Genomic DNA, 14,168 nt, shown 5'->3' with positions numbered 1-14,168 from the left:
GGGCTTAATAGAATTTTGGACTTAAATATGTAGAATCCACTTATATCATATTGAGCAGAAATAAATACGGTATAAAACTGTTGAAGGCTTTTCAGCTGTGATATGATGCAAAATTTTTAAAACATAATGAGAGGGAAGGACAACTGAGAAAACATAAGTAAATAAACTGAGAGAACATAAGTAAATATTAATCAAAATTTGATTTCTAATGCTTTTACTTTTTGAAATAGTTTGAGATCTTTTTAGTTGCTTCCATGTATTTGGTATGACTTGAAGTATTCCTCTTTATTTCAATCTTGAGAAAAAAAGTTTTCCATATTTATGGTCAAAGGTTACAAGGCAATGTTCACTTTCCAGGTGTGCGCTAATACATATAAAAGCCCAGTTACTGAAAAAAGAGCTCGGAGGGAGCATGTGGTTGTCCTGATAAAAGAGAGAGCCGTGGAGGGCTAATGGCCATGGTAGGTTTCAACAGAACTTGTTCTTTTGCGTAGATAAAAAAATATAAACATCAAATATCTCAATACTTAACAGTATCCTTTGGGCTGGTGGATTTTTTCCTTGTTCATGGATCACGCATTCAATGGCAAATCCGTCACAATATTTTTCAATAATTTCCAAATTTGTTTTTCTATTGTTCACATTTGCATTCATGTTGCTACTTATTATCCACCATCTTGAGTTAAAACGAGCTAATATTCGTGGCAGGCATGCTGCACTTGTTTGTCTCATCCACAATTATTCTACTCGCATCCGTAAAGATCACTTATTGTTTTGGTTTGACAGCATATCTGCAAACTTTGAAAGTTAAAATTCATTGATTTTATTGTGAAATCTCGACTGTTACCTGTAGCTTTATTGACTGGTTATATTTCATCCTCCGGTGACAAAAAATTTGTGCTCCTGTAGTCTATTTGTCTCCTTCATGTGTGCTGGAGATGCATTCATATTTTCTAGATATTTTAATTTGGTTAATATCTATACCTCTTCGTTGAGGGAGAGGAGAGCTGTTGTCTGTTTTGCTTTTTGCCTTCATTTCGAACTTATTCTTTTGGTACCAGTAGGGAATTATTTTTTTTCTTGTTAGGGTCTTGCAGGGGCACAATTCTCTTATCTTTGTTGGTTTGGTCATGTGCTTTGTATGTTCTCTTTTTCCTTTCGCTTTTCAGTACAAATGTTAATTCATCAGTTGCCTTACTCAAGTGATACCGCCATTCAGACTTGGTTTCTAATGTTTCTGTTTTTCGTACTTCTGATCACATTTGCCTTTTCTAGAGTCCGCAGTCAAATTTTGATTTCCGGAATTCGCTTGTTCTCGATTGCAGAATTATTAACGCTGCAACTTTAGAGCATTCTTATGACGATCTGTTCTGGATGTTCCAGTAAGTTGTTCCTTTACATGCAAAAACTTCATTTCACTCTGTATAATTGAGCCTAAGAAATCAGTGTGATATGGTTTGCAACTTCAATAATTTGATGCTTAAACAAACACTATGATATCTTACTTTTTATGTGATATAACTTATTTCTTATGTGCAGAAACGCCTTCTAGTTTCTTTTTTTCTGATAAGAAACAATATTATTTTAATAAAAGATTTTAATTACAAAAAAGAGACCAGAGGTCATCACGTAACAAAGTAAGAACTGGAATCATATTAACACCATATGAGACTCCAATCCCTAAACAAATCTGACAGTGAAAACATTTTAAACTCCACATTATTTGTAATCCAGCATGGAACCCTAAGTTTAATCTTGTCTCAGCACTCTTTGTTATTCATTTTAACTTCTGACCAATTTTGTATTTCATTTGAATGAGTCTTCTTAAGATTCTTCTCACCAGTTTTTTATTTTATTTGAAGGAGTCTGCTTAGACTTTCTTTATCGATGTTTTTTGCTGCTCCAAATGAGAAATCATCGCAGAAGCTAGCTTTTCCCTTGAATGAGGTATATCACATTATATGTATGAAGGAAAAGATGTAGTTTTATTCAGTGTGTCCTCCTGGTTTCTTGAAATAATTTTGTTCCTTGGACTTGTCATTTATAGTCAGTCATATGCTAATTAAGAAGGATCGTTTTTAATGCAAGCTTTGGTTGTATCATACGTGGGGAAGGCTGTAGTCTAGGTTTCTTTGTTCACTTTTCTTTTCATGGCCAATAGCAATCATATATTGTGGATGGACTGGATTGTTGCTCATCAATTATTGCGAACATCTTACCTTCCTACTTCTCTCCCTTTCCTTTCTTATTAATAAATTTTTTCTGCCTCTTTCTACCAACGTCCGTTTTGAAGAAAAATGGCTCTGATTAAATTGTTTGTGTTTGGTTGGCGTCTGGGGCTTACTAAGGATAATGAAAATAAACTCCATGAACTTTCTGGACCATTATATGAGGTATCACGTTTGTAGGACGTCTAATGCAGGGACCTGCTTGATATTCTTTTTTCTTTTAATCCTTGTGCATATTTTGGTTTTATTTTTGTAAAAATTCTGCAGGTTGGCATGTGATATGGAACTGCCTTATGCGGAGTTTGCCAACATTTTGCAATCTCACCTCTATTGTAAGCATCCATTTGTGTAAAATTCCCATCAAGGCATGGTGTAGATAGGTCTTTGAAATGCTTCCTTCCCTCTTATGGTGAATTGTTAAGTACAATTCATCTACTTTGCATTTCATATTGTATAATGTTCTTCTATTTGTAATTATGATTGGATGTTCAAGTGTTTATACAATTCTGAAAGAAATTTTTCAAGCTCTAAATTCGGTATTACAGTATTACAGGGTTAGTTGTGCTCTCGTCTTTGCAGGTGGATGCTGCTTTGTAGCATAATGTTGAGCGTAAGATTATTGATAATTGTTTGCTTCTCTTATTTTGATTTGATTGTTTCTTTGCTAGTAAAATGCTTGCTTCTCCATGATTTCAGTATAATAACTTCTTTGCTTGGCATTTACCCAGGATACAAAAGATTCATATCTTGTTCCTCTCGAGATATGGGATCTTCGGCTATTTAAACGCACATTTTCAACGTGAGTGATTCACCTTTGCAAACTTTTTGTCGTTCATGTTGCTTTAGAGTATAAATCTTTCGTTGTATGTCATTGTCGATCTCATCTTTACCCTAAAATCCACTGAATAGTTGTATGATATTCTTTCTTTGTTCCGGACAGATACATGTTATATATATTTTTGTTCATTTACTCTCTTGAATATGACCCGTGGTACTGTGAGATGGTTCGTCTAGCTTTTTTGGAAACCTCTAGCTACTTGTAATTTTTAGTTCAATTAGCTATTTGGGTCCAACGAAGAATATATGACCTAGGTTGCCACTAAAATATGTCATGCAAAAAGATGCTTTAGGGTCACCAGCCATATTTCGGCAAAAATCCTTCGATGCCCAAGATAAAATATGAAACGGGAGAATATTTGAATGCATAGTACTTGGTGTAAAATTGGCATACATTAGCATACCTTTTAAAGTTTGTGTACACTACCCACTATTTGTAACACTACCCACTATTTGTAACTATTAAAGTTCACGTTGTATCTTTCTTTTGATTTCTTTTGTTATTTCAAAGCTGTTATGGTGGTTGGAAAATATCTAAATGGTGCTCACTCTTCTGTTGATATAGTCAAGAGCATGATGACCGTGAGAAGCATACAGGTAGGCATCCTAAGTTGGAATTTCTTACTCTAATATTTATGGCCATGTTTATAGACTTGGTAATAATTGATTGGTGCTTTAATAATTTCACAAAGTAGGTGAAAAGGAAAGGGTTATCATAAGCTGCGAATAAAATGGTGTATTTGATTTTTACATCTTACGCTATGTTATGAAGGCATGTTATGTTGATTATCACAGCTATTCATAAAATTAGACTATTATGCAAATCATTGTTTGTATTACACTGAAATTCAAAATGTTATGCAACAAAATCCGAGTCAAAAGTTTGCCATTGTAACCCTGAAGCCAATCATGTTATTTTTATTATTTTTTTAATATCCCTATTATTATATTTATATCAGGATTAGGATTAAAAATATACTATTTAATAAGGAATCCGTGACAACCGCTTTTTCTTAAAATTTAGAATCCGTTATAAATTTCTACGGATTGCACTATTTTTTCAAATATCTAATTTTTACAATATTTTATTAAATAGTTTTTAATTAATATTAATTTTAAAAAAAGCCCAAAACTCAAATTTAAGACTAAACACAAGTCAAATAAAAAATCAATCGACTGTCATAACTGCAAGAATATATTATTAAAAATGAAATAAAGAAGATCGAGTTTTCTAAATAAAAAAATAGTAATAAAAACTTTATAACAAATGGAAGCCTACTCAAATTAAATGAGACATGTTTTTTTCTTCTTCTTGTTTTGTTAATTTAATAAATTTATGTAATTGTCACTTTTAAAAATATGTAAAATATATAAAACAAATTTGCATTTTGAGATATTAAATTATAATGAATAAATCAAGTTATTTCAAATATAAAACATTGTACAAAATTATTTTAGTAAAATAAATTAAAAACGGGGCAAACTATGTTTATAAATTATTACCTGATTCATACTTAAAGTGGAATAAAATACTTTTATTATAAAAATTAAATTTTTTAAATGAAATGGATCGAGTTGTAGATCAAGCTCACACAATTGACCTATAAGACCGTTTCACGTAAGTTTTGTGAATTAATATATATTGTCGAAGTAAACAACAAAAAGTTATTTTAAAAAAAAGTAAAAAGCACATGATCCATCCTCGTACCCTAAAAACTCAAGGGTTTTTTTTTAAAAAATAATATTAATTTAAAAACTATTTAGCAAAATATTGCAAAAGTGCGAGTCTTGTAAAAATAATGCAATCCATAGAAAATTTTACAGGATTCTTAATATTTTTTTTAAAAAAATAAAGAAACAGAGGCGTAGAATCCGTGCCAGATTGTCATGGATTCTGAATCCGTGACATGCAGTCATGGCTTCTAGGAATCCATGACTCCCATCATTTAAATTGTGTGCAGTTCCTCTTACTTCTTTGTGCAATTCCTCCGACTTCTTTGCATTTCCTCGATTTCTTTGCGCAAAATACTTGAAGGCTGTTAAGAAATTCTTGTTTTCGGTTGTGTTCCGACTACGTAAAAATAATAACCTTGAAATATTTTCAAAAAGCACAAAATTATATTTATTATTTTTTAATATCCACATTATTATATTTATATCATGATTAATATAAAAAATATACTATTTAACAAAATCATACTTATTCGTATAATGCTAGTGAACAAAATTATAAATACATTAATACCATATAAATAATACAAATAAAATAATAAAAAATCGCTTAAATTACCTTCTCAAACGTGGTTATACGAAATTTATAATAAAATCAACGGATAATGTTAATATCTGAAATAAATGACAAACATTAATGGAAATTTACACAAAACAAAATATTACTTTTTAATATATAATTATAATATTATCAACGAAATTAAACATTACCTCCTCACACCTCTTTGAATGGAATGGATGACAAAATCAACAAATAATATTAATACAAGGCCGAAGGAGAAAAGAAGAATTTTACGCAAATGAGTCGGAGGAAAGAAATATTTTGCGAGAATGAACCGGAGTAAAGAAGCATTTTGGGCAGATGAAACGGAGAAAATGCGCGCAATTTAAAGAGGAAGAGTGACGGATTCCCTAGAATCCGTGACAGACTCTTTTTCTTCATTTTTTAAAAAAAATTTAGAATCCACTATAAATTTCTACGGATTGCCATATTTTTGCAAATATCTAATTTTTACAATATTTTACTAAATAGTTTTTTTTAATTAATATTACTTTTTAAAAAACCTCAAAACTCAAACTCAAGACTAAACACAAGTCAAATTGAGAGTCCATGACAGGCTGTCATGGATTTAGAATCCACTATAAATTTCTATGGATTGCACTATTTTTACAAACATCTCATTTTTACAATATTTTACTAAATAGTTTTTTAATTAATATTAATTTTAAAAAAAGCTCCAAAACTCAAACTCAAAAATAAACACAAGTCAAATAGGGAATCCGTGACAGCTGCTTTTTCTTTAACTTTTTTTAAAAAATTTAGAATCCGCTCTAAATTTCTACGGATTACACTATTTTTACAAACATGTCATTTTTACAATATTTTACTAATAGTTTTTTAATTAATATTTTTTTAAAAAAAAGCCTAAAACTCAAACTTAAGACTAAACACAAGTCAAATAGGGCAAAAAGTTATGTGACCTATAAGACCGTTTCACGTAAGTTTTGTGAATTAATATATATTGTCGAAATAAACAACAAAAAGTTATTTTAAAGAAAAAAAGTAAAAAGCATATGATCCATCCTCGTACCCTACAAAACTCAAGGGCTTTTTTTAAAAAAATAATATTAATTTTAAAACTATTTAGCAAAATTTTGCAAAAGTGTGAGCCTTGTAAAAATAATGCAATCTGTAGATATTTACAAGATTCTTAATTTTTTTAAAAAAAATAAAGGAAACGGAGGCGTAGAATCCGTGACAGACTGTCATTGATTCTGAATCCGTGACACGCATTCACGGGTTCTAGGAATCCATGACTACCATCGTTTAAATTGTGCGCAATTCTTCGACTTCTTTATGCAATTCCTCCGACTTCTTTGCATTTCCTCGACTTCTTTGCGGAAAATACTGGAAGGCTGTTAAGGAATTCTTGTTTCCGGTTGTGTTCCGACTACGCAAAAATAATAACCTTGAAATATTTTCAAAAAGCACAAAATTATATTCATTATTTTTTATATCCCCATTATTATATTTATATGTGATTAATATTAAAAATATACTATTTAACAAAATTATACTTATTCGTATAATGCTACTGAATAAAAATATAAATACAATATAAATAATACAAGTCATACTTTTAATTAATTTTTTAATTAATATTACTTTTTTAAAAAGCCTCAAAACTCAAACTCAAGACTAAACACAAGTCAAATTGGGAATCGTGACAGGCTATCATGGATTTAGAATCCACTATAAATTTCTATGGATTGCAATATTTTTACAAACATCTCATTTTTACAATATTTTACTAAATAGGTTTTTTAATTAATATTAATTTTAAAAAAAGCTCCAAAACTCAAACTCAAGACTAAACACAAGTCAAATAGGGACAGCTGTTTTTTCTTTAACTTTTTTTAAAAAAATTAAAATCCGCTCAAAATTTCTACGGATTACACTATTTTTACAAACATATCATTTTTACAATATTTTACTAATAGTTTTTTAATTAATATTATTTTTTTAAAAAGCCTAAAACTCAAACTTAAGACTAAACACAAGTCAAATAGGGAATCCGTGACATGATCTTTTTCTTTAATTTTTCTTTTAAAAAGTATTTAGAATCCGTTATAAATTTATACGGATTGCATTATTTTTACAAACATATCATTTTTACAATATTTTATTAAATAGTTTTTCATTAATATTAATTTTTTTAAAAAATCCCCAAAACTCAAACTCAAGACTAAACACAAGTCAAATAGAAAATCAATCGACTGTCATAACTGCAAGAATATATTATTAAAAATGAAAGAAAGAAGATCGAGTTTTTTAAATAAAAAGTATTATTTTTTATGCTAAAAGTATTATTTTTTATTATGAATATGGGTATGGTTGAACCGTCTCACAGATTAGGATCCGTGACACTCATTAAATATTGTGACTTGTGATCCCAATTGTTTGTGATCAAAACAGTTTTGATTATCTTTAGTTAGTTTTTAGCAATAAATTAATAGCGAGAAGTAAAAATATTTAAAATTTATAAGTTAAATTTTGCCGCCCTTTTTCTGTAGTTTTCGAAGGTAAACTAATGTTGGGACAGTCGGGAGCATTATTTTTCCAAAAAAAAAATAACACAACAAACAATTTGATCGTGTTAATTTTCAAAATTTTCCCCAAAAAGCATATAAATTTCATAATTCAGGAAAATTTTCTGGGGCGAACAAAATAAGGAGGAAAAACGACAAATTGTTTTTTAATTAACATTATTTTTTAAAACAAGCCTAAAACTAAAACTTAAGACTAAACACAAGTCAAATAGGGAATCCGTGACATGATCTTTTTCTTTAATTTTTCTTTTAAAAAGTATTTAGAATCCGTTATAAATTTCTACGGATTGCATTATGTTTACAAACATATCATTTTTACAATATTTTATTAAATAGTTTTTCATTAATATTAATTTTTTTAAAAAATCCCCAAAACTCAAACTCAAGACTAAACACAAGTCAAATAGAAAATCAATCGACTGTCATAACTGCAAGAATATATTATTAAAAATGAAAGAAAGAAGATCGAGTTTTTTAAATAAAAAAAGAGTAATAAAAATTTAAAAAAAAACTGAAGCCTACTCAAATTAAATGACACATGTTTTTTTATTCTTCTTGTTTTGTTAATTTAATAAATTTATATAATTGTCACTTTTAAAAATATGTAAAATATAAAAATAAAAATTTTACATTTTGAGATATTAAATTATAATTAATAAGTTTGTCAAGTTATTTCAAATATAAAACATTGTACAAAATTATTTTAGTAAAATAAATTAAAAACGGGGCAAACTATGTTTATAAATTATTACCTAAAATTTATTTATATTTTAAATATATCCCCAAAAATGTTAAATATATCCCCAAAAATGTTAACGGCTGAAAAATAAAAACGCGTTTTGTCGGTTTCCATATCTGAATTGGCCCCGCTCCCCTCCGCTCCCATTGTGGAGTTATCAAATACCCCGTAATAGGGGGTTCTTCTTCCCCGATCCATCTCCTGATTCTCCCGCCTTTTCTCTCTAAAGAAACCCTAGCGCTCTACTCCGAAGGAGTGATATGGGATACGCTAAAAATGGCCTTGAAACTCACTTCCAGAGATATTCAAGATATCGTCTCCAAGCTATCATCCGACAAGGACAAAGCTCGAGAAGTAATCAAGAAGATATAGTTTCTTGGAGGGTAACGAGTTGAGTTTCTTGTATATGAAATCATCTTTTTACATAATTTTCAATGATTTTGTTTAATAGGATCGAGCAATAAGTAGAATTCATACTTGTATACTTTCACACAGTTCGTTTGTTTTGCTGAAACATTTCCGATTCATATTTCTTATCTTAGGATGGCATTGAGTCCTATTGTTTAATAGGCATTGAACAATATGTAGAGCTCATTGCCATTCCTTTTGTATCTATTTAAAAATGAAGGATTATTAAGAACTGCAGATTGGTGAGGGGATCCACATGTTTCTGTATCAAAGAATTGTAGTCGTAGGTCATCAATGTAAGATTTATCATTGATGTAGTTTTTTCTGTTTCATTTGATTTCTTCTGTTTTTCAGGCAAAAAAAATCTTCTTCTACATGTGCCTAAATCACTTTTCAATCATGTGTGGGATGTCCTCAAAGACGTTCCAAGTTTCCAATCTGAGTATGGTGTTATCCTTCGCTATCTTTTGGAAGTTACATATTATCGGTTTCACATACGGAAACGAGTTTACTCCGGTGAGTGTACCTCCAGTAACTTGGCTAATACACTAACTATATGACTGTGAATTCATCCGCATATCGGTTTTCAATATGGACAGAACTTTGTTTTAAGAGATGTGGTGATCGGGTCAAAAATTGGATCACCTTTAATGAACCCTATACATATGTAACCGGTGGCTATGTTAGAGGTGAGATGGCTCCTGGAAGGTGCTCTTCTTGGCAAAATCTGAATTGCACCGCCGGAGATTCGGGGGTGGAGCCGTACTTGGTGGCACACCACCAGCTTTTGTCTCATGCCGCAGCCGTAATGAAATACAAAGAGAAATACCAAGTAGTATTATCGTCACATGATCTTTAGAGTTATTGTCGAAATGTATACTGAATCATGTTCCCTATTGTTTTGAAAATTAATTAATTGATGAAATGCATGCAGGAGTCACAAAAAAGTAAAATTGGAATTACGCTGGTAGCTCAATGGGTAATTCCATTCTCCAAAGAGATTATCCAACGTGAGGCCGCCGCTAGAGCATTAGACTTTAGCTTGGGATGGTGATCATTTCTATTACAGTCAAAATTTATATTTCATATCTATTTAAAAATGAAGGAAACTTTTATTCATTTTCTTTGTATTATTTGGTGAAGTTTGACCGGTACATGATGATAGTTTTTGATGTTTGTCATTACCTTGTTTTATTAATTTATTTTCCCCCTGAAATGGGCCAGTCAGATAAACATAAAGGTAATTTACTTTCTTTTATTTGATTTTAAATTATTCAAGCAGGGAGTCTCATTCGCTACATGTGTTATGAACTTCGAATCTTTTGCGAGAATTATTGGAAATACTTATAATTGGCTTTTTCCGTAATTAAGTTTAGGGAATTTCATATCCGCCTCTTCAATTCTACAAGTGATTAATATTCTGAGATAATTTTTTCGTGGATAATATTTTGCTCATGTAGTGTATTAATGTTTTTTATCTTTTGGTTTATGAATACAGGAAGGGGTTAAGTTGTTGAATACATGGTTAGAAACCGATAGATCCATTGGATTCTGTAGATATTTGTCTGATAAAACTTCAGTGCTTAAGCCTAACGAAGTTCCACATTGTAAGCATATATTACCATCTATGTTTAACCATCTGAAAGATTTCGTTTTATTTTTATTGTTTTGGATGAATTGATGGTGTGCAGTTGCTTACTACTGTTTTGTGCATCTGAGACTTGGCCTTTTCTTGTCAAAATTTTAATGCAACGTGCATCTTCCGAGATCTCATCCACCAAGAAGAGATTACCGAAGTCAATTTTTGCGAAGACTCTTCGGATTATTGCGCAACGAGCCCAGGATGATGGGTGTTCAGGTTAGTGTTTGAAGTTTTTGTCTCATATGGAACATGAAAGCAATCTGATAATGTTGTGTTTGTTCGCAGAATTTCGTGTGGTGAATATCTTAGATACCTTTTTAATTTGAATGAATTTTGATGTATGCAACTATCTGTGACTTTATCTTAGAGAGTCTTCCAAGAGTGATGTTGCTTGTCGGCCGGCTTTAACTTGCCGTAAAGGTCTGTTCTCATTTCATCTTGTCAATCATGTGTAAAAACATTATCCTCCTCACTTCGAAAGGTCTTGTGTTGAATTACCACCAACATTTCATCACTTAAATTTAGTGAAAAAGAAGACAATCTAGATGGCGCTGAAGTGAAGGAGTCCTTTGCTTTTGTATCTAGTTATTAGTATCTTTTTGAAATGTTGCACTAAAGGGGTTGACGCAGCCTTCAAATTTCTCCTTATCTTTCAGTAGGATTCTCTTATTTGCTATGCAAAACGGCAAGTAAGTTTAACTAGAGGTGTGGATGACGCTTCTATTTTACTAGAACTTTTGGATGTGATGAGCAAGGAGCTTGATCAAATGAGTACTTCCAGCACCAATTCACCCTGGTTAGAATTACAACGTGCTTAATTTTTGGTGGGTTTTTGACATGCTACTTCTCTGTTCTTGTTTGTATTTTATTTATTTATTTATTATTATTATTATTTTTATTTTGAGTGACTCAATTAGGGGTGAAAAAATGTGGGATTATGACAAGCTCACAGTTCAAGGTGGCGGAGCTTGCTGCCCTTTTTTTTTTGCCGGGTACTTATTGCAGCAACTTAATTGTCGTGCCTTTTAAAGTTGATAGTCCATTACATATTTGTGGTTGTGTGCTTACCAGCCACGATATGGCTCTTTTGTATTTCATTGGTTATGGGCTCGGTTTTATCTTCTGGTGGTTATTTTCAACCTTATTTTATGTTCCATTGTTGCTAAAATTGTAGCAGCTTACTCCGTTAAATTTTGAATAATAGGAAGATGGGAAAAACAACAGAAAAAAGTGAAAAGTCTGGTCATAAGTGTTGTCGCCATAAACGACGTGCCACAACTTAATTTTTCTTCTTCTTGATTTTATATAATTGTCACCACTTCATGCACGTAAGAGCATATCTTGGGATATTAATGGTGGAGTAAACCACTTCAATCAAATGACAAATTGATTTCAATATTGACGATACCAAGTGAGATTCTATCAAATGAAAAATTGAGTTCTGACCCCTTTTTGATTCAACAATTAACATGAATTTAAGCTTTTAAATGAACCAAAAGGGCTTAATAGAATTTTGTACTTCAATATGTAGAATTCCATTTATATCATATTGAGCAGAAATAAATACGGTATAAAACTGTTGAGACTTTTCAGCTGTGATATGATGCAAACATTTTAAAACATAGTGAGAGGGAAGGACAACTGAGAGAACATAAGTGAATAAACTGAGAGAACAAAAGTAAATATTAAGTGTGATTTTAATGAATCAAAATTTGATTTCTAATTCTTTTACTTTTTGAAATAGTTTGAGATGCTTCCGTGTATTTGGTATGACATGAAGCATTCCTCTTTATTTCAATCTTGAGAAAAACAGTTTTCCATATTTATTTATTTTTTTTGATAGAAAACTATTTTATTAAAATAATAAGCTTTAGTTACAATAAAACGATAAAACGAGGATAAGTAATCCTCGTTGAGCTGACTCCCTTACTAACTTAACCTAAATGAACCGAGTTTGACACTATTGCCGTGGCATTACAAACTTCCAATCTCGGACTAAATCATTTATACATAAATGACTAAATTCTTTCAATCTCGTCGTCCATATTGCAATCCTGAATTTGACTTTGTCCCATACTTGTTCAATCGAGTCGGTTTCATCTTCAAAAATTCTTCTATTCCTCTCCAACCATAAGGACCAAAAGACGCAATGAACAATCATAACCCAGAAATCAATCAGTGTAGACGGTAATGGACATTTCCATATTTATGGTCAAAGGTTACAAGGCAATGTTCACTTTCCAGGTGTGCGCTAATACATATAAAAGCCCAGTTACTGAAAAACGAGCTCGGAGGGAGCATGTGGTTGTCCTGTTAAAAGAGAGAGTCATGGGGGGCAAATGGCCACGGTAGGTTTCAACAGAACTTGTTCTTTTGAGTAGATAAAAAAATATAAACATCAAATATCTCAATACTTAACAGTATCCTTAGGGCTGGTGGATGGTGTGATATCATGTTTTTTCCTTGTTCATGGATCACACATTCGATGGCATATCCGACACAATATTTTTCAATAATTCCAAATTTGTTTTTACGTTCAAAAGAATGAGAATCTATTGTTCACATTTGCATTCATGTTGCTACTTATTATCCACCATCTTGAGTTAAAACGAGCTAATATTCGTGGCAGGCATGCTGCAATTGTTTGTCTCATCCGCAATTATTCTACTCGCATCCGTAAAGATCACTTATTGATTTTATTGTGAAATCTTGACTGTTACCTGTAGCTTTATTGACTGGTTTATATTTCATCCTCCGGTGACAAAAAATTTGTGCTCCTGTAGTCTATTTGTCTCCTTCCTGTGTGCTGGATATGCATTCACATTTTCTTGATATTTTAATTTGGTTAATATCTATACCTCTTCGTTGAGGGAGAGGAGAGCTGTTGTCTGTTTTTCTTTTTGCCTTAATTTCAAACTTATTCTTTTGGCACCAGTAGGGAACTATTTTTTTTCTTGTTAGGGTCTTGCAGGGGCACAATTCTCTTATCTTTGTTGGTTTGTCATGTGCTTTGTAGGTTCTCTTTTTCCTTTTGCTTTTCAGTACAAAATGTTAATTCATCAGTTGCCTTACTCAAGTGATACCGCCATTCAGACTTGTTTCTAATGTTTCTGTTTTTCATACTTCTGATATCACATTTGCCCTTTCTGGAGTCCGCAGTCAAATTTTGATTTCCGGAATTCGCTTGTTCTCGATTGCAGAATTATTAACGCTGAAACTTTAGAGCATTCTTATGACGATCTGTTCTGCACGTTGCAGTAAGTTGTTCCTTTACATGCAAAAACTTCATTTCACTCTGTATAATTGAGCCTAAGAAATCAGTGTGATATGGTTTGCAACTGTAATAATTTGATGCTTAAACAAACACTATGATATCTTACTTTTTATGTGATATAACTTATTTCTTATGTGCAGAAATGCCTTCTGGTTTCTTTTTCTCTGATAAGAAACAATTTTATTTTAATAAAAGATT

At 31.3% G+C, this 14,168-nt stretch overlaps 1 protein-coding gene across 3 annotated transcripts; it reads left to right on the top strand.

Annotated features, from left to right (window-relative positions):
* Positions 1-8,734: 8,734 nt before the first annotated feature.
* LOC140827872 (beta-glucosidase 12-like) lies at positions 8,735-10,785 on the top strand. 3 transcript variants are annotated; one of them, XM_073190791.1, is made up of 6 exons: positions 8,735-9,029; positions 9,409-9,570; positions 9,668-9,886; positions 9,989-10,104; positions 10,553-10,661; positions 10,746-10,785. In XM_073190791.1, exons 1-5 carry the CDS (start codon positions 8,907-8,909, stop codon positions 10,569-10,571), a joined length of 639 nt encoding a protein of 212 aa, XP_073046892.1. In that variant the 5' UTR covers positions 8,735-8,906; the 3' UTR covers positions 10,572-10,661; positions 10,746-10,785. The 3 variants fall into 3 exon arrangements, with proteins under 3 accessions (XP_073046892.1, XP_073046893.1, XP_073046891.1); XM_073190792.1 differs by having other exon boundaries at positions 8,735-9,036; positions 9,654-9,886; positions 9,989-10,064; XM_073190790.1 differs by having other exon boundaries at positions 8,735-9,036; positions 9,654-9,886.
* The last annotated feature ends 3,383 nt before the right edge of the window (positions 10,786-14,168 follow it).

The sequence above is a fragment of the Primulina eburnea genome, chromosome 3 (assembly GCF_022965805.1).
Source record: "Primulina eburnea isolate SZY01 chromosome 3, ASM2296580v1, whole genome shotgun sequence".
In the NCBI taxonomy this organism is placed as follows: domain Eukaryota; kingdom Viridiplantae; phylum Streptophyta; class Magnoliopsida; order Lamiales; family Gesneriaceae; genus Primulina; species Primulina eburnea.
Note: the sequence above shows the minus strand (reverse complement) of the source record. Positions and strands in the feature narration are given on the sequence as shown.

Coding starts and splice junctions, on each gene's coding strand:
- LOC140827872 (XM_073190790.1), top strand. CDS start 8,907: ATGGGATACGCTAAAAATGGCCTTGAAACTCACTTCCAGAGATATTCA. Junction 9,571..9,653: donor ACGGAAACGAGTTTACTCCG/GTGAGTGTACCT, acceptor CAATATGGACAG/AACTTTGTTTTAAGAGATGT. Junction 9,887..9,988: donor AATACAAAGAGAAATACCAA/GTAGTATTATCG, acceptor AAATGCATGCAG/GAGTCACAAAAAAGTAAAAT.